General features: G+C 46.7%; 1 protein-coding gene across 4 annotated transcripts in view; it reads left to right on the top strand.

Annotated features, from left to right (window-relative positions):
• The window catches only part of strn3 (striatin, calmodulin binding protein 3), a 437,029-nt gene that overhangs the window by 383,482 nt on the left and 33,814 nt on the right, over positions 1-19,733 (top strand). For all 4 annotated transcript variants that reach the window (XM_072488228.1, XM_072488218.1, XM_072488210.1 and 1 more), the window contains one exon: positions 7,479-7,646. In XM_072488228.1, coding sequence (XP_072344329.1) covers positions 7,479-7,646 — 168 coding nt within the window. The remainder of the gene's footprint in view (positions 1-7,478; positions 7,647-19,733) is intronic.

Below are 19,733 nucleotides of genomic sequence, written 5' to 3'. Positions count from 1 at the left end.
AACAGCAAAAGAGTTTCGAAAATAATTCTCCGAATGGGGTGCGTATGATCAGTGGCAGGGCAAGAATGGGTGGAATCCCTGGGTAGTGTGGTGATCAGTGCCTTTGCTCCACTGCCCGAGCTTGGCTGACCAAATGCATATGGGGTCCTCAGGCAGGGCGGGGATCAGTGCCGTTACTCCACTGCCTGAGTGAACTTCCAAGAGCGGTAAGAATTTGAGGATATATGGACTGCAGCAAACTTGTTTCTTTAACTGCCATGCGGCGTCAGAAGAGTAGTCATTACTGTATAAAGACATTTTTTGTGAGGCCGACACACAAAATCGTACAAGAGAGAGAACATTCAACATTAAAAAAACAAACTAAAGAAGAAAGCGGGCAGGTTCCATCAGAGTATAGGACACTGTAAATCTCAATCGGTTCCTTTCTCTCATCATCTAGACACCTCAAGGTTCCATTCCAAAAAGGTTCTCAAAGGGGTTAGCATGGTGGGAGTCAGACTCGGAGTCATCACCATCTCCCGGGTGCCAAACTTGTGCCAGTAGTTTTAGTGCCAATGCGGCATGTGCCGATGTGGGGTCCATCTCGTCATTCCGTGTCAGACGACAGGAATTATCGCGGTGCCAGTGTTTCGAATTCTGTAGGGCGGTAGAGGCAATGGGGGTGTCGCTATCGTCGGGTGATGGGTCAGGTTCTGGTAACGGCAAACAAATTGTCTCTAAGGGACTGAACATATCGTGGTCGGTGTCACTGGGGCCGTAGTGACTGGGACCTGGTCTGTGTTTCCATTGTTCGGGTCTATCAAGGGCTTCAGTTGAGCTGTCGCTGTCGCTAGCAGCCGAATCAAGTGTTAGGGTGAACTTGGACACTGGGGTCGGAGTCAAGGTCGTGTCTGTGGACGTGCTGTCCTGGCTGGGGGAGGGCTGGGTTGTGTTGTCAGTGGGCGGGTCTCCGCTGTCTGCCATTGCCAATGAGAGGTGGTGCGAGTGGCTGCACTGCGTTCCATAAACCTTCAGTTGGTTTATACGGAACCATCCTGATTTTTCATTAGGATACGTGATCTTGTAAACTGAGGGGCTTACTTTATCGGAAATTGAGCAGGGTCCTGCAAATTTGGGGGAGCGGAATGAACTAGGATTGTACAGGGAGATCGTGACTTGCTGTCCGACTGTATACTCTGTCGGATGTACTGTCTTATCAAAGCAGGCCTTACTGTGCTTTCGTCTAGCGCCTAGTCGAATAGCTGCAGCGAGCTGTGCTGCTTTAATATTCTCCAACATGCTTTGGATCGCTTTCTCGTGGGTAAGGGTGGTGACTGGCCAAATCAAGTCCAAATAAATACTCGGTTGAACTTGAACTTGCTTCTGGTAGTGCTGCACTTGGAAGTGGACGTTGCCGGAGCGCCAGGTCCAAGAGAGGCCGAACACATGGTGGACTCTCTTTTTATTCTTGGGGGTTTTCGCGCTCTTTTGGGCAGTCCTTCAGTTTGGATCCCACTAATTGGGCGATTCCTGATCATTGCGTTCGATACGAACCAATAAATGGGCGGGTGCCTTGATGGCTGGGCGTGCCGCAAGCGGTCATTGACCCTGTTGTTTACGCTTCCCTCGTACAGGGAGTGGTGCCGAAATGTCTGGGACTGTACCGGTCATTCAAGTACCAGTCGTTTGTCTGGCGGAGATGGGCCATCAAATGCTAATCGGTCCATCAAAATGCTAATTGGTTGGGGGTTCGATACCATCTGGAATCCTCATTCGCAAATATACATTTCAGGTTCTGAGCCTGCCTGAATCTCGCATTGTCCATTTTTCCTACTATACTTTACGACCTTCTCTGTTCCTGGTTGTAAGTGGCCATCCCAGATGGCTATAGTGGGAAGCCAGTTTTGTGGCCGAACCCAACAGCTCTGGTGTCCTGGCTAGCCTGGTGCCAGTCAAAATTTATGTAGTGATGGGCCCTTGCAAACAGCGCATCTGTGACGTCCCTATTGCACTTATGTGCGGAGTCCTCGGAGATGTCACAATAGAGCCTGAAAGGAGCACTGGCATAGAAAGTTAGGGTAGCTGTGACCTTCAGGGCAACAGGCCGTGGGTGGCCTTATGAGACAATGAGGTGCCAACTCTTGGGGAACCTGGCAACCATTTTCCTGGACACTCGGAGGCTCCTCCTGGACTGGTTCTGCCCATTTTCTGGAAAAGCAGCCACCATCTACACACTCAGGGCCGCAATGACACCTCCAAGTGGCCACTCTCTGTGGCCCTGTCACTGACAGCTGAGCAGGCCCTACCTCTCCTTCATCCTCAGAGTTCTGCTCCTGCCTCCGGGTAGCCAGACGCTGGTGCAGGTGTTGTCTCTCTTGCCTCACCTCTCAAGGGTAGCAGGGGAAATAGCCTATGAGAGCGCCACTGCAACAACGCTTGTTTGAGCTGGACAGCCTGGGGAGCTCTGAAACCTTTGGCCCTTGCCTTAGATGCAGTACATCTGCTCACCCTCTCAACAAAAGCAAGCCTTGAAATTAACTGACTGGAGCATCGTGCAAAGGATTAACTTGTGAGCGGCAAACAGTGCCGCTCACTAACATACATCGGAACTTAGTGGACAAAATTGGCTCGTCTGTCGAAGGTGAGGAATGTTACATGACTAATGGGTTACTGATCTGGCAGGCAATGGTGAGCTCATTGCTCTCATGGCTCTATATTAAAGCTTACGTGATCAGTTATTACATCGCTGGCTGACCCCATGCCCCGCCCTTCTGAGCGAGAACCTCATTGTCAATACCAGGAGGCGGGGCCAATCATGTCATGTGATCTCGCTGGCAAGAACATTATTTCTGACCTCTCACCAGATTTTGTGCCCACGCCGCCATTCCGCGGGTGCAAAATCCTGGCCGTAGTTTGTATTTATGGTTTTTGCACCAATTTTCAAAAATTGACTTGGGAGATGGATCGTGTTTCTCTTTGGTAAGCCAAACTTTACATGACTACACAGAATGTCCTTGTGAACCTTTGCCCTGCCTAGAAGAGCATTGATATGAGATCATAAGAGCAAACACTGAGGCACATCCGGGAGGGGGAGACTTACCTGGACACTGTGTTTCAGGAGGCAGTCACACCTGTCAGAGTAAGTAGTTTAAATCCTGCCAGTGGCCAGGGACAGCAGGGTGTGACTGCAAGTCAGGCAGGTAAAGGGAACCAGCAGTCAGGAACTCAGGAGCCTCAGCCCTTGACTCTGTCCAACAGGTATGAGGCACTTGCTCCCTGTGTGGATGGCGAACAGGGTTGCAGGACGGATGAGTCAGCTGACCAAGGCACCATGGTTCAGCAGGCCATTCAAGGGGAGGGAGTAAATAGGCAAGTTGTAGGGGATTCTATTATCAGGGGGATAGATAGTATCCTTTATGAGCAGGATAAAGAGTCCCGCATGGTATGTTGCCTGCCCGGTGCTAGGGTGCGGGACATCTCTGACCGGCTTGAAAGGATACTGGAGAGGGAGGGGGAGGATCCAGTTGTTGTGGTCCATGTCGGTACCAACAACATAGGAAAGTCTAGGAAAGAGGACCTGTTTAGAGATTATAAAGAGCTAGGATTCAAATTTTAAAAACAGGTCCTCAAGGGTCATAATCTCCGGATTACTGCCCGAGCCACGTGCAAATTGGCATAGGGAGGCAAGAATAAGGGAAGTTAACACGTGGCTGAAAGAGTGGTGTGGGTTCCTTTTCATGGGACACTGGCATCAGTTTTGGGATGGGGGGACCTATACCGTTGGGATGGTCTCCACTTGAACCGAGCTGGGACCAGTGTTCTGGCGAAAAGAGTAAATAGGGTGGTCAATAGGACTTTAAACTAAAGATTAGGGGGGAAGGGAAAGTCATGGAACCAAGAGGTGAAGTAATCAGCGGGGAGCGTAGCTGCTTAGGAATACAAAAAAACACGAACAGCCAAAACTCAAGAGTGGTTACGATTGTCCCCATCCCACAAAATATGACAGTGTATGGAAAGGCTCAGTAAACCAAGGTCCAGCACACTAAGAAAATAAAAAGGGACGGTCAATAGAGAATTAAAGGTGCTATATTTAAATGCGCGCAGTGTACGGAACAAGGTAGATGAGCTTGTGGCCCAGATTGTGACTGGCACGTATGATGTGGTAGGCATCACAGAGACATGGTTGCAGGGGGTTCAGGACTGGCATTTAAACATCCAGGGATTCACAACCTATCGAAAAGACAGAGAGGTGGGCAGAGGGGGCAGGGTTGCCTTGTTAATTAGGAATGAAATTGAATCAATAGCACGAAACGACATAGGGTCAGATGATGTGGAGTCTGTGTGGGTAGAGTTGAGGAACCACAAAGGCAAAAAAACCATAATGGGAGTTCTGTACAGGCCTCCTAACAGTGATCAGGACCAGGGGCACAAAATGCACCACGAAATAGAAAGCGCATGTCAGAAAGGCAAGGTCACAGTGATCATGGGGGACTTTAATATGCAGGTGGACTGGGTAAATAATACTGCCAGTGGACCCAGGGAAAGGAAATTCATTGAATGTTTACAGGAGGGCTTTTTGGAACAGCTTGTGATGGAACCCACGAGGGAACAGGCCATTCTGGACTGAGTGTTATGTAATGAGCCAGACTTGATTAAAGATCTTAAAGTAAGGGAGCACTTAGGAGGCAGTGATCATAATATGGTCGAATTCAATCTCCAATTTGAAAGAAAGAAGGTAGAATCAGATGTAAAGGTGTTACAGTTAAATAAAGGTAACTAAAGGGGCATGAGAGAGGAACTGACGAAAACTGACTGGGAGCAGAGCCCAGTGGGAAAGACAGTAGAACAGCAATGGCAGGAGTTTCTGGGAATAATTGAGGACACAGTACAGAGGTTCATCCCAAAGAAAGAAAGGTTATCAGAGGGGGGATTAGGCAGCCATGGCTGACAAAGGAAGTTAGGGAATGCATCAAAGCAAAAGAGAAAGCCTATAATGTGGCAAAGAGTAGTGGGAAGTCAGAAGATTGGGAAGGCTACAAAAACAAACCTAGGATAACAAAGAGAGAAATAAGGAAAGAGAGGATCAAATTTGAAGGTAGGCTAGCCAGTAACATTAGGAATGATCGTAAAAGTTTCTTTAAATACATTAAAAACAAACGGGAGGCAAAAGTTGACATTGGGCCGCTCCAAAATGACGCTGGCAATTTTGTGATGGGAGACAAGAAAATAGCTGAGGAACTGAATAAGTACTTTGCGTCAGTCTTCACAGTAGAAGATATGAGTAATATCCCAACAATTCCGGAGAGTCAGGGGGCAGAGTTGAATATGGTAGCCATCACAAAGGAGAAAGTGCTAGAGAAACTAAGAGGTCTAAAAATTGATAAATCTCCGGGCCCAGATGGGCTACATCCTAGAGTTCTAAAGGAGATAGCTGAAGAAATAGTGGAGGCGTTAGTTATGATCTTTCAAAAGTCACTGGAGTCAGGGGAAGTCCCAGAGGATTGGAAAATCGCTGTTGTAACCCCCCTGTTTAAGAAGGGAACAAGGAAAAAGATGGAAAATTATAGGCCAATTAGCCTAACCTCGGTTGTTGGCAAGATTCTAGAATCCATTGTTAAGGATGAGATTTCTAAATTCTTGGAAGTGCAGGGTCGGATTAGGACAAGTCAGCATGGATTTAGTAAGGGGAGGTCGTGCCTGACAAACCTGTTGGAGTTCTTTGAAGAGATAACAAATAGGTTAGACCAAGGAGAGCCAATGGATGTTATCTATCTTGACTTCCAAAAGGCCTTTGAAAAGGTGCCTCACGGGAGACTGCTGAGTAAAATAAGGGCCCATGGTATTCGAGGCAAGGTACTAACATGGATTGACAATTGGCTGTCAGGCAGAAGGCAGAGAGTTGGGATAAAAGATTATTTTTCCGAATGGCAACCGGTGACGAGTGGTGTCCCGCAGGGTTCAGTGTTGGGGCCACAGCTGTTCTCGTTATATATTAACGATCTAGATGACGGGACTGAGGGCTTTCTGGCTAAGTTTGCCGCTGATACAAAGATAGGTGATGGGGCAGGTAGTATGGAGGAGGTGGGGAGGCTGCAGAAAGATTTAGACCGTTTAGGAGAGTGGTCCAAGGAATGGCTGATGAAATTCAACGTGGGCAAGTGCGAGGTCTTGCACTTTGGAAAAAAGAATAGAGGTGTGGACAAAAAAAACGGTGACAAAATTCATAATGCTGAAGTGCAAAGGGACTTGGGAGTCCTAGTCCAGGATTCTCTAAAGGTAAACTTGCAGGTTGAGTCCATAATTAAGAAAGCAAATGCAATGTTGTCATTCATCTCAAGAGGCTTGGAATACAAAAGCAGGGATGTACTGCTGAAGCTTTATAAAGCATTAGTTAGGCCCCATTTAGAATACTGTGAGCAATTTTGGGCCCCACACCTCAGGAAGGACATACTGGCACTGGAGTGGGTCCAGCGGAGATTCACACGGATGGTCCCAGGAATGGTAGGCCTAACATACGATGAACGTCTGAGGATCCTGGGATTATATTCATTGGAGTTTAGGAGGTTGAGGGGAGATCTAATAGAAACTTACAAGATAATGAATGGCTTAGATAGGGTGGATGTAGGGAAGTTGTTTCCATTAACAGGGGAGACTAGGACCCGGGGCACAGCCTTAGAATAAAAGGGAGTCACTTTAGAACAGAGATGAGGAGAAATTTCTTCAGCCAGAGAGTGGTGGGTCTGTGGAATTCATTGCCACAGAGGGCGGTGGAGGCCGGGACGTTGAGTGTCTTCAAGACAGAAGTTGATAAATTCTTGATTTCTCGAGGAATTAAGGGCTATGGAGAGAGAGCGGGTAAATGGAGTTGAAATCAGCCATGATTGAATGGTGGAGTGGACTCGATGGGCCGAATAGCCTTACTTCCGATCCTATGTCTTATGGTCTTTTATGCCATTTGCGAGGGATGCGTTGGAATGGGGCTAAAATAAAAATATATATAAATTAAAGAAACACAATTATTTTTCTTAATTATTATTGTTTGTGCTAGTTATTTGAAAATTCTTTTGTCAATTTTTTTATTTTTTTTGGCGTTTAATATAAAATCTATGCAGTTGTCAGTTGATATCTAGAAATTACATTGTGAGGAAGAAAAATCAAATTCCAATGTGAAATCATTTATTAAGATATCACTGATCATCAAATTACCTACCTGCATCAAATAACCCACTATCTGTCACAACGCCACCAAAATAAGAAATATTGCTATATTTCTGTGTACTTTACTACATTGAGTGCTTTCCAAATTGATAATCTGCATCACGGTTGAGATGATAAACCACTTTTGCTCTCGCAGGCTGACTTCACTTCAATATTTAGAATTTCCTTCATGAATCTACTGGAGACTAGTGCGTTTAGTAGGGATACATGTTAATATCAGGGAATGTTAAAGAACTCTGGGCACCTCCAATTTAACTATTTTGTGTTTTATTGTTCTGCAGATCCAAGTGTCATATTAAATACATTGGTGGCTCACACAGACGCAGTATGGGGTCTTTCGTTTAGTGGTATAAAGAACCGGTTGTTATCCTGCTCAGCAGACGGCACAATTCGGTTATGGAACCCAACTGAGAAGTCCCCTTGCCTCAGTACTTATAATGTAGAAGGGGGTAAGTGTAAAAATGTTTTCAGTTATTGATTTGACACGTATTCTTTTGTAATGCTATGTTTTGTATCATTAAAAATGTAAAGATATAAGTACAGTTTTTAAACCTTTTTTTGGATCAGTTGTGAAATGAGTAATAGACAACAAGAGGAAAATTTTGACAGCTCGACACAAAGTAAATGCATTCTGTGAATTCTACATAAAATATAAGGTGCAACCATGCCGCACTTTGCTTAATGCAAATAAGCTTTCTGTGGCTGACTGATTTACATTTAAAATTATGAAGTGCAACAGATTCATAGAGGTCTACAGCACAGAATGTAACTCCACTATTTAAAAAGAAATTAGAGAAAAAACATGGAATTATAAACCAGTCAGCCTGACATCGGTATTGGGGAAATTTTAGAATATATTATCAAAGGTTTTATCGCAGAGCACTTAGAAAACTGTAGCAGGATCAGACAAAGTCAGCGTGGATTTATGATGGGTAAATCTGCTTGACAATCTACTGGAATTCTTAGAGAATGTAACTAGTAGAGTTTACGAGAGGCAGCCAGTAGATGTGGTATATTTGGACTTTCAGGGCAACACGGTGGCGCAGTGGTTAGCACTGCTGCCTCATGGCACCGAGGACCCAGGTTCGATTCCAGCTTTCGGTCACTGTCCGTGTGCAGTTTGCACATTCTCCCCGTGTCTGATTGGGTCTCACCCACACAATCCAAAGATGTGCGGGGCAGGTGGATTGGCCATGCTAAATTGCCCCTTAATTGAAAATCATTTTTTTAATATAAATTTATATTTGGACTTCTCAGAAGGCATTTGACAAAGTCTCGTATAAGAGATTAGCATCTAAGATTAAAGCACATGGAATTAGGGGTAGTGTATTGAGATGGATAAAAAACTGGTTGGCAGACAGGAAACAAAGAGTAGGAATAAACTTGTACGGCAGGGGTGGTTGGGTTGACTAATGGGCCTAGTTTTAGAAGTACCAGTGAGGGCAAAGGAGAGAAGATGGGGAACAGGAAAATGGAAGTGAGCTTGAATGTTGACAGTGAACAAAGAAATGGTCACCTCCCAAAGGGCAAGAAAGTTATACGGGCAGGGTTAAATTGTATGTATGTAAATGCATGGAGTATTATGAACATATTGGGAACTGGCAGCAGAAATTGCTCTGTGACATATGGCTAGTAGCATTGACAGAAACGTGGATAAAACTTTTAAAAAAAATCTTTTTATTCTCATTTTCAACATTTTCATTAAATAAACTACAAAAGAAAAAACAAACGACAATCCCCCAAACAAAAACAGCATCCCCCTCAATATACAGACCAAAACATCCACCCATCCATTCCAGGTAAAAAAAATGGAAGTCAATCAGTAAACAGTGTAATCAAAGTACGAAGTCTTACAACACCAGGTTAAAGTCCAACAGGTTTGTTTCGATGTCACTAGCTGTTGGACTGGTGTTGTAAGACTTTGTACTGTGCTCACCCCAGCCCAACGCCGGCATCTCCACATCAGTGTAATCAAAAACAACAATAATCCCAACCCCTTCCTTAATGTTCGATGGTGCATAATAAACAGTCCCCATGAATTGTAGAATCCTTCCTTCGTCCCCCTCAGCTCAAACTTCACCTTCTCGAGAGTCAGAAATTCATGTAGGCCCCCCCCCCGCCAAGCTGAGGCACAGGGTGGAGAAGCTGACCTCCACCCCAACAGGACCCGCCTCCGGGCAATCAGCGAGGTGAAGGCTCAAATATCTGCCCCCGCAGATGTGAAGCCCATAAGCAGAATTAGGCCATTTGGCCCATCGAGTCTGCTCCGCCATTCAGTCATGGATGATAATTTTCTCATCCCCATTCTCCTGCCTTCTCCCTGTAACCCCTGATCCCCTTATTAATCAAGAACCTATCTATCTCTGTCTTAAAGACACTCAGTAATTTGGCCTCCACAGCCTTCTGTGGCATAGTGTTCCACAGATTCATCACCCTCTGGCTGAAAAAATTCCTCCTCATCTCTGTTTTAAAGGATCGTCCCTTTAGTCTGAGATGGTGTCCTCTGGTTCTAGTGAAAAAGGCATTCAGCATGCTTGGTTTCATTGGTCAGAACATTGAATACAGGAGTTGGGACAGCTTGCAGACGTTGTACAAGACATTAGTACGGCCACCCTTGGAATACTGTGTACAGTTCTGGTAACCCTATTATAGAAACAATATTATTAAACTAGATAGAGTGCAGAAAAGATTTCCTAGGATGCTACCGGGACTTGATGGTTTGAGTTATAAGGAGAAGCTGGATAGGCTGGGACTTTTTACCTGGAGAATACGAGGCTTAGGGGTGATCTTACAGAGGTCTATAAAATAATGAATGGCATATATGAGGTAGACAGTTAACATCTTTTCCCAAAGGTAGGAGAGTCTAAAACTAGAGGGCATAGGTTTAGGTTGAGAGGGGAGAAATACAAAAGGGTCTAGAGAGGCACTTTTTTCACACACAGGGTGGTGACTGTCTGGAACGAGCTGCCAGAGGCAGTAGTTACAGGCAGGTCCAATTTTGTCTTTTAAAAAGCATTTAGTTACATGGGAAAGGTGGGTATAGAAGGATATGAGTCAAATGTGGGCAGTTGGGACTAGGTTGGTGGTAGAAACTGTGCGGCATGGACAATTTGGGCCCAAGGGCCTGTTTTCATGCTGTAAACGTCTATGACTATGACCCGCCTGTAGCTCAGGCTGGCCCGACATCCCGAAAATGGCTTCCAGGAGCCCTGGTTCCAAGTTCATGTGCAGTACCCCTGAGATGGCACTGAAAACATCCCTCCAATACTTCTCCAGCTTCGGACAGGACCAAAATGTATGTACATGGTTTGCGGGGGCTCCTCCCACAACATTCACATACGTCCTCCACACCCTCAAAAAGTCAGTTCATCCTTGCCCTCATGAGGTACATAGGAACATAGACATACAATGCAGAAGGAGGCCATTCGGCCCATCGAGTCTGCACCGACCCACTTAAGCTCTCATTTCCCCCCTATCCCAATCACCCCATCTAACCTTTTTTGACACTAAGGGCAATTTATCATGGCCAATCCACCTAACCTGCACGTCTTTGGACTGTGGGAGAAAACCGGAGCACCTGGAGGCAACCCACGCAGACACGGGGAGAACGTGCAGACTCCACACAGACAGTGACCCAAGCCGGGAATTGAACCTGGGACCCTGGAGCTGTGAAGCCGCAGTGCTAGTCACTTGTGCTACCGTGCTGCCCAAATTGGTGCGCCCTATACACGACCTTCAGCTGTATCAGCCCCAAGTTCGTGCATGAGGTTGAGGCGTTCACCTTCCGGAGCACCTCACACCACAAACTGTCTTCCGTAGCCTCCCCCAACTCTTCCTCCCACTTGGCTCTGATCCCCTCCATGGACATCTCGTCCTCCCCCAAAATCTTCCCATAGATCGCCGACACCACCCACTTCTCCATTCCCCCTGCCATCAATACCTCTTCCAGCAATGAGGGAGTCGGCGCTATCGGGGAGGTCTGAACCTTCCTAGCAGAATCCCGGAGCTGCAGGTACCCAAACCCTTCCTCTTGCCCCAGTCCATATTTCTCCCCCAACTCTTCCAACCTCGCCCCAGCAACAGGTCTTTTAATACCCTGATCCCCCTCTCCCATCTCCGTAACCTTCCATCCAGCCTACCAGCTCAAACCTATGATTTTCCATAATCAGCATCTCCCCTGACCCAGCCCCCAGCTTAAAGTGCTGCCTCAACTGCCTCAACATCTTCAGTTGTTGCCACCACTACCGGACTCCCAGAGCACTTGCCAGGACCATCGGGAGCAGCACTGTGGCCAGCGCCCTCAACCCCAACCCCTACACAGAGCCCCCCTCCATTCTAATCCACTGAGACTCCCCCTTCCAACCCGACTCCTCGCCTTTTCGGCAATCACCGCCCAATAGTAATATCAATTCGGTAGGCCCAACCCCTCTGCCTGCCGCCCTGTCTGCAACCCTGGCTGCCAATTCCCCTCTAAATGAACAAAGTGACCGGCGTGCCCACTTCCTACCAGAATGTTTTTGGCAAAAAGACAAGGCACTGAAATAGAAGTAGAAATCGTGGCAAAATATTAATTTTTTTAAAAAATTATTTTTATTCAGATTTTTATCAAAACATAATTTTTGCATAACCATTAACAACATTTAACACAACAAGGTAAACGTTAACATTATATACAAAAAAAAAACAAGAATGTGACATTTCCCCCCCCCGCCCCCGTCTCCGGGCTACCAGGGAGGCAAAGGCCAATACATCGGCCTCTTTCGCTTCCTGAACTCCTGGATCGTCTGACACACCAAAGATCACTGTCTCTGGACTCGGCGCCACCCGCGTGGCCAAGATCTTGGACATTGCCTTCGCAAATCCCTGCCAGAATCCCTCAAGAGCCGGGCATGCCCAGAACATATGGACATGATCTGCTGGGCTTCCCGCACACCTCGCACATTTATCCTCAACCCCAAAGAACTTGCTCATTTTGGTTGCCGCCATGTGTGCCCGGTGGACCACCTTAAACTGGATTAAGCTAAGCCTGGCACATGAAGAAGAGGAATTGACCCTGTTTAGGGCGTCCGCCCACAAGCCCGCATCCAACTCCTCCTCCCATTTGCCCTTAAGTTCCTCCACAGGGGTTTCCTCCGCCTCCTGAAGTTCCTGGTAGATGCCCGACAACTTCCCCTCCCCTACCCAGGAGCCGGAGACAACCATATCTTGTATCCTGCGTGGGGGCAGCAACGGAAATGTCACCACCTGTTTTTTAATAAAGGCACGTACCTGAAGGTATCTGAAGGCAAAATATTAATTTTAATCGTCTGCACCCAACCTGCCAGTGACAGAGGAGACTGTCCCACCTTGCCAAATGTGTTTTCTTCCTCCCCACCAAGCTAGTAAAATAGTACCTACAGTACTGCCGCACTAGGATCCCAGTATTTAAACTGTCTCCGCTCTCTGATCCCAGTATTTCAACTGTCTCCACTCTCTGATCCCAGTATTTAAACTGTCTCCGCTCTGTCATCCCAGTATTTAAACTGTCTCTACTCTGTGATCCCAGTATTTATACTGTTATTGCTCTGTGATCCCAGTATTTAAACTGTCGCCGCTCTGTGATCCCAGTATTTAAACTGTCGCCGCTCTGTGTTCCCAGTATTTGAACTGTCACCGCTCTGTGATCCCAGCATTTAAAATGTCTCCGCTCCGTGATCACAGTATTTAAACTGTCGCCACTCTGTGATCCTAGTATTTAAACTGTAATCGCTCTGTGATCCCAATATTTAAACTGTCTCCGCTCTCTGATTCCAGTATTTAAACTGCTGCCGCTCTGTGATCCCAGTATTTAAACAGTCACCGCTCTGTGATCCCGGTATTTAAACTGTCGCCGGTCTGTGATCCCAGTATTTAAACTGTCGCTGCTCTGTGATCACAGTATTTAACCTGTCACCGCTCTCTGATCCCTGTATTTAAACTGTCTCCGCTCTGTCATCCCAGTATTTAAACTGTCTCTACTCTGTGATCCCAGTATTTATACTGTTATTGCTCTGTGATCCCAGTATTTAAACTGTCGCCGCTCTGTGATCCCAGTATTTAAACTGTCACCGCTCTGTGTTCCCAGTATTTGAACTGTCACCGCTCTGTGATCCCAGCATTTAAAATGTCTCCGCTCCGTGATCACAGTATTTAAACTGTCGCCACTCTGTGATCCTAGTATTTAAACTGTAATCGCTCTGTGATCCCAATATTTAAACTGTCTCCGCTCTCTGATTCCAGTATTTAAACTGCTGCCGCTCTGTGATCCCAGTATTTAAACAGTCACCGCTCTGTGATCCCGGTATTTAAACTGTCGCCGGTCTGTGATCCCAGTATTTAAACTGTCGCTGCTCTGTGATCACAGTATTTAACCTGTCACCGCTCTCTGATCCCTGTATTTAAACTGTCTCCGCTCTCTGATCCCAGTATTTCAACTGTCTCCACTCTCTGATCCCAGTATTTAAACTGTCTCCGCTCTGTCATCCCAGTATTTAAACTGTCTCTGCTCTGTGATCCAAGTATTTATACTGTTATCGCTCTGTGATCCCAGTATTTAAACTGTCGCCGCTCTGTGATCCCAGTATTTAAACTGTCACCGCTTTGTGAGCCCAGTATTTAAACTGTCTCCGCTCTGTGATCCTAGTATTTAAACTGTAATCGCTCTGTGATCCCAGTATTTAAACTGTCTCCGCTCTCTGATTCCAGTATTTAAACTGCCTCCGCTCTGATATCACAGTATTTAAACTGCTGCCGCTCTGTGATCCCAGTATTTATACTGTTATCGCTCTGTGATCCCAGTATTTAAACTGTCGCCGCTCTGTGATCCCAGTATTTAAACTGTCACGGCTCTGTGAGCCCAGTATTTAAACTGTAATCGCTCTGTGATCCCAGTATTTAAACTGTCTCCGCTCTCTGATTCCAGTATTTAAACTGCCTCCGCTCTGATATCACAGTATTTAAACTGCTGCCGCTCTGTGATCCCAGTATTTAAACAGTCGCAGCTCTGTGATCCCGGTATTTAAACTGTCTCCGCTCTGTAATCCCAGTATTTAAACTGTCGCCGCTCTAGGATCCCAATATTTAAACTGTCAACGCTCTGTGAACGCAGTATTTAAACTGTAATCGCTCTGTGATCCCAGTATTTAAACTGCCTTCACTCTGTGATCCCAGTATTTAAACTGTAATCGCTCTGTTATCCCAGTATTATACTGTCACCGCTCTGCGATCCCTGTATTATACTGTCGTCACTGTGTTCCCAGTATTTAAACTGCTGCCACTCTGTGATCCCGGTATTTAAACTGTCGCTGCTCTGTGATCCCAGTATTTAAACTGTCACCACTCTGTTAATCCAGTATTTAAACTGTCTCTGCTCTAAGGTCCCAGTATTTAAACTGTCACCGCTCTGTGATCCCCGTATTTAAACTGTCTACGCTCTGTGATCCCGGGATTTAAACCGTCGCCGCTCTGTGATCCCGGGATTTAAACTGTCGCCGCTCTGTGATCCCGGTATTTAAACTGTCGCCGCTCTGTGATCCCGGTATTTAAACTGTCGCCGCTCTGTGATCCCAGTATTTAAACTGTCGCCGCTCTGTGTTCCCAGTATTTAAACTGTAATCGCTCTGTTATCCCAGTATTTAAACTGTCACCGCTCTGTTATCCCAGTATTTAAAATGCTGCCGCTCTGTGATCCCAGTATTTAAATTGTCTCCGCTCTGTGATACCAGTATTTAAACTGCTGCTGCTCTGTGATCCCAGTATTATACTGTCGCCACTGTGTTCCCAGTATTTAAACAGCTGCCACTCTGTGATCCCAGTATTTAAACTGTCTTCACTCTGTGATCCCAGTATTTAGAACATAGAACATTACAGCGCAGTACAGGCCCTTCGGCCCTCGATGGTGCGCCGACTTGTGAAACCAGTCTAAAGCCCATCTACACTATTCCCTTATTGTGCATATGTCTATCCAATGACAATTTAAATACCCTTAGTGTTGGCGAGTCCACTACTGTTGCAGGCAGGGCATTCCACGCCCTTCTACTCGGTAGTAAAGAACCTACCTCTGACATCTGTCTTATATCTATCTATCTATATTGAATCTGTCACCGCTCTGTTATCCCAGTATTTAAACTGTCACCGCTCTGTTATCCCAGTATTTCAACTGTCGCCGTTCTGTAATCCCAGTATTTTAAACTGCTGCCGCTCTGTGATCCCAGTATTGAAACTGTCTCCGCTCTGTGATCCCAGTATTGAAACTGTAATCGCTCTGTGATCCCAGTATTGAAACTGTAATCGCTCTGTGATCCCAGTATTGAAACTGTAATCGCTCTGTGATCCCAGTATTATACTGTCGCCGCTCTGTGATCCCAGTATTATACTGTCGCCACTGTTCCCAGAATTTAAACTGCTGCCACTCTGTGATCCTGGTGTTTAAACAGTCACCGCTCTGTTATCCCAGTATTTAAACTGTCTTCACTCTGTGATCCCAGTATTTAACCTGTCTCCGCTCTGTTATCCCAGTATTTAAACTGTCTTCACTCTGTGATCCCAGTATTTAACCTGTCTCCGCTCTGTGATCCCAGTATTTAGACTGTCTCCGCGCTCTGATCCCAGTATTTAAACTGTTTCCGCTCTGTTATCACAGTATTAAACTGTCTCTGCTCTGTGATGCCAGTATTTATACTGTCACCGCTCTGTGATCCCAGTATTTAACCTATCGCCGCTCTGTGATCCCGGTATTTATACTGTCGCCGCTCTGTGATCCCGGTATTTAAACTGTCGCCGCTCTGTGATCCCGGTATTTAAACTGTCTTCACTCTGTGAACCCAGTTTTTAAACTGTAATCGCTCTGTAATGACAGTATTAAACTGTCTCTGCTCTGTGTTCCCAGTATTTAAACTGTTGCCGTTTTGTGATCCCAGCATTTAAACTGTAATCGCTCTGTGATCCCAGTATAATACTGTCGCCGCTCTGTGATCCCAGTATTATACTGTCGCCACTGTTCCCAGAATTTAAACTGCTGCCACTCTGTGATCCCGGTATTTAAACAGTCGCTGCTCTGTGATCCCAGTATTTAAACTGTCTCCGCTCTGTGAACCCAGTATTTAAACTGTAATCGCTCTGTAATCCCACAGTATTAAACTGTCTCTGCTCTGTGATGCCAGTATTTTTTTTTTTTTAATATATTTTATTCAAAATTTTTGGCCAACCATAACAGTACATTGTGTATCTTTCACACGGTAATATAACAATATAAATAACAATGGCCAGTTTTTTAAACAAGAAATTAGTAATATATAAACAACATCAAAATTAAAAAACAAAACTAAATGGCAACTGCCTTGTCCCAAATAAATGCTCTCCAAAAATACAATTCAGCAGTCCAGTATACAATTACCTATAACAACAACCTATACATATTATACTTATACACTAACATCCCTGAGAGTCCTTCTGGTTCCTCAGTTGCATATACCGGAATGCATTCCCTTGGGGCAACCCATATTTTTCGGTCAGCGCTCCCAGACTTGCAAACATCCCATCTACAAACAGATCTCTCAATTGTGTTACTCCTGCTCTTTGCCATGTTCCAAATCCCCCATCCATTCTCCCCGGAGCAAACCTATGGTTATTTCTTATCGGGGACCACACCGAGGCTTCCGTCTTTCCCCTATGCCGCCTCCACTGCCCCCAAATTTCCAGAGTAGCCACCACCACCGGGCTTGTGGTGTATTTCTTCGGTGAGAACGGCAACGGCGCCGTCACCATAGCTTGTAGGCTAGTCCCCCTGCAGGACGCCCTCTCCAATCTCTTCCACGCCGCTCCCTCCTCTTCTCCCATCCACTTACATACCATTGAGATATTGGCGGCCCAGTAGTACTCACTTAGGCTTGGTAGTGCCAGCCCCCCCCCCCCTATCCCTACTACGCTGCAAAAATCCCTTCCTCACTCTCGGGGTCTTCCCGGCCCACACAAAACTCATGATACTCTTCTCAATCCTTTTGAAAAAAGCCTTCGTGATCACCACCGGGAGGCACTGAAACACAAAGAGGAATCTCGGGAGGACCACCATTTTAACCGCCTGCATCCTCCCTGCCAGTGACAGGGATACCATGTCCCATCTCTTGAAGTCCTCCTCCATCTGTTCCACCAACCGCGTTAAATTTAACCTATGCAATGTACCCCAATTCTTGGCTATCTGGATCCCCAAGTAGCGAAAGTCCCTTGTTACCTTCCTCAGCGGTAAGTCCTCTATTTCTCTGCTCTGCTCCCCTGGATGCACCACAAACAACTCACTTTTCCCCATGTTCAGTTTAAAGCCTGAAAATTCTCCAAACTCCCCAAGTATCTGCATTATCTCTGGCATCCCCTCCGCCGGGTCCGCCACATACAACAACAAATCGTCCGCATACAGAGATACCCGGTGTTCTTCTCCTCCCCTGAGTACACCCCTCCACTTCCTGGAACCCCTCAATGCTATTGCCAGGGGCTCAATCGCCAGTGCAAACAATAATGGGGACAGAGGACATCCCTGCCTCGTCCCTCTATGGAGCCGAAAATACGCAGACCCCCGTCCATTCGTGACCACGCTCGCCATCGGGGCCCTATACAGCAGCTGTACCCATCTAATATACTCATCACCAAAGCCAAATCCCCTCAACACCTCCCACAAATAATCCCACTCCGCTCTATCAAATGCTTTCTCGGCATCCATCGCCACCACTATCTCCGCTTCCCACTCTGGTGGGGGCATCATCATTACCCCTAGCAGCCTCCGTATATTCGTATTCAGCTGTCTCCCCTTCACAAACCCACCCCCTCATGGACCACCCCCGGGACACAATCCTCTATCCTCATTGCCATTACCTTGGCCAGAATCTTAGCATCTACGTTCAGGAGAGAAATAGGCCTATAGGACCCGCATTGCAGCGGGTCTTTTTCCTTCTTTAGGAGAAGCGATATCGTTGCCTCTGACATAGTCGGGGGCAGCTGTCCCCTTTCCCTCGCCTCATTAAAGGTTCTCATCAGTAGCGGGGCGAGCAAGTCCACATATTTCCTGTAAAATTCAACTGGGAATCCATCCGGTCCCGGGGCCTTCCCCGCCTGCATGCTCCTAATTCCTTTCACTACTTCCTCCATTTCGATCTGTGCTCCCAGTCCCACCCTCTCCTGCTCCTCCACCTTAGGAAATTCCAACTGGTCCAGAAAACACATCATTCTCTCCTTCCCATCTGGGGGCTGAGCTTCATATAATCTTTCATAGAATGCCTTGAACACTCGATTCACTCTCTGCGCTCCCCGCTCCATCTCTCCCTCCTCATCCCTCACTCCCCCTATTTTCCTCGCTGCTCCCCTTTTCCTCAATTGGTGGACCAGCAACCTGCTCGCCTTCTCCCCATATTCGTACTGTACACCCTGTGCCTTGCTCCACTGTGCCTCTGCAGTACCCGTTGTCAGCAAATCAAATTCTACGTGTAGCCTTTGCCTTTCCCTGTACAGTCCCTCCTCCGGTGCCTCCGCATATTGCCTGTCCACCCTCAGAAGTTCTTGCAGCAACCGCTCCCGTTCCCTACTCTCCTGCTTTCCTTTAAGTGCCCTGATTGATATCAGCTCCCCTCTAACCACTGCCTTCAGCGCCTCCCAGACCACTCCCACCTGGACCTCCCCATTATCATTGAGTTCCAAGTACTTTTCAATACACCCCTCACCCTTAGACACACCCCCTCATCCGCCATTAGTCCCATGTCCATTCTCCAGGGTGGACGCCGTTCTTTTTCCTCCCCTATCAACAAGTCCACCCAGTGTGGAGCGTGATCCGAAATAGCTATAGCCGTATACTCCGTCCCCTCACCTTCGGGATCAACGCCCTTCCCAAAACAAAAAAGTGTATTCGCGAATAAACTTTGTGGACATAGGAGAAAAACGAAAACTCCTTACTCCTAGGTCTGCTAAATCTCCATGGGTCTACTCCTCCCATCTGCTCCATAAAGTCTTTAAGCACATTGGCTGCTGCCGGCCTCCTTCCAGTCCTTGACCTCGATCTGTCCAGCCCTGGTTCCAGCACCGTGTTAAAATCTCCACCCATTACCAACTTCCCCACCTCTAGGTCCGGGATACGTCCTAACATGCGCCTCATAAAGTTGGCATCATCCCAGTTCGGGGCATATACGTTCACTAAGACCACCGCCTCCCCCTGTAATTTGCCACTCACCATCACGTATCTGCCCCCACTATCCGCCACTATAGTCTTTGCCTCAAACATTACCCGCTTCCCCACTAGTATAGCCACCCCCCTGTTTTTCGCATCTAGCCCCGAATGAAACACCTGCCCCACCCATCCTTTGCGTAGTCTAACCTGGTCTATCAGTTTCAAATGCGTCTCCTGTCACATAACCACAACTGCCTTAAGTTTCTTAAGGTGTGCGAGTACCTGTTCCCTCTTTATTGGCCCGTTCAGCCCTCTCACATTCCACGTGATCAGCCGGGTTGGGGGGCTCTTTACCCCCCCCCCCTTGTCGATT

This window comes from Scyliorhinus torazame, chromosome 2 (assembly GCF_047496885.1).
Source record: "Scyliorhinus torazame isolate Kashiwa2021f chromosome 2, sScyTor2.1, whole genome shotgun sequence".
In the NCBI taxonomy this organism is placed as follows: domain Eukaryota; kingdom Metazoa; phylum Chordata; class Chondrichthyes; order Carcharhiniformes; family Scyliorhinidae; genus Scyliorhinus; species Scyliorhinus torazame.
The sequence above is the reverse complement of the archived record's forward strand: the minus strand, read 5'-3'. Positions and strand labels throughout refer to the sequence as shown.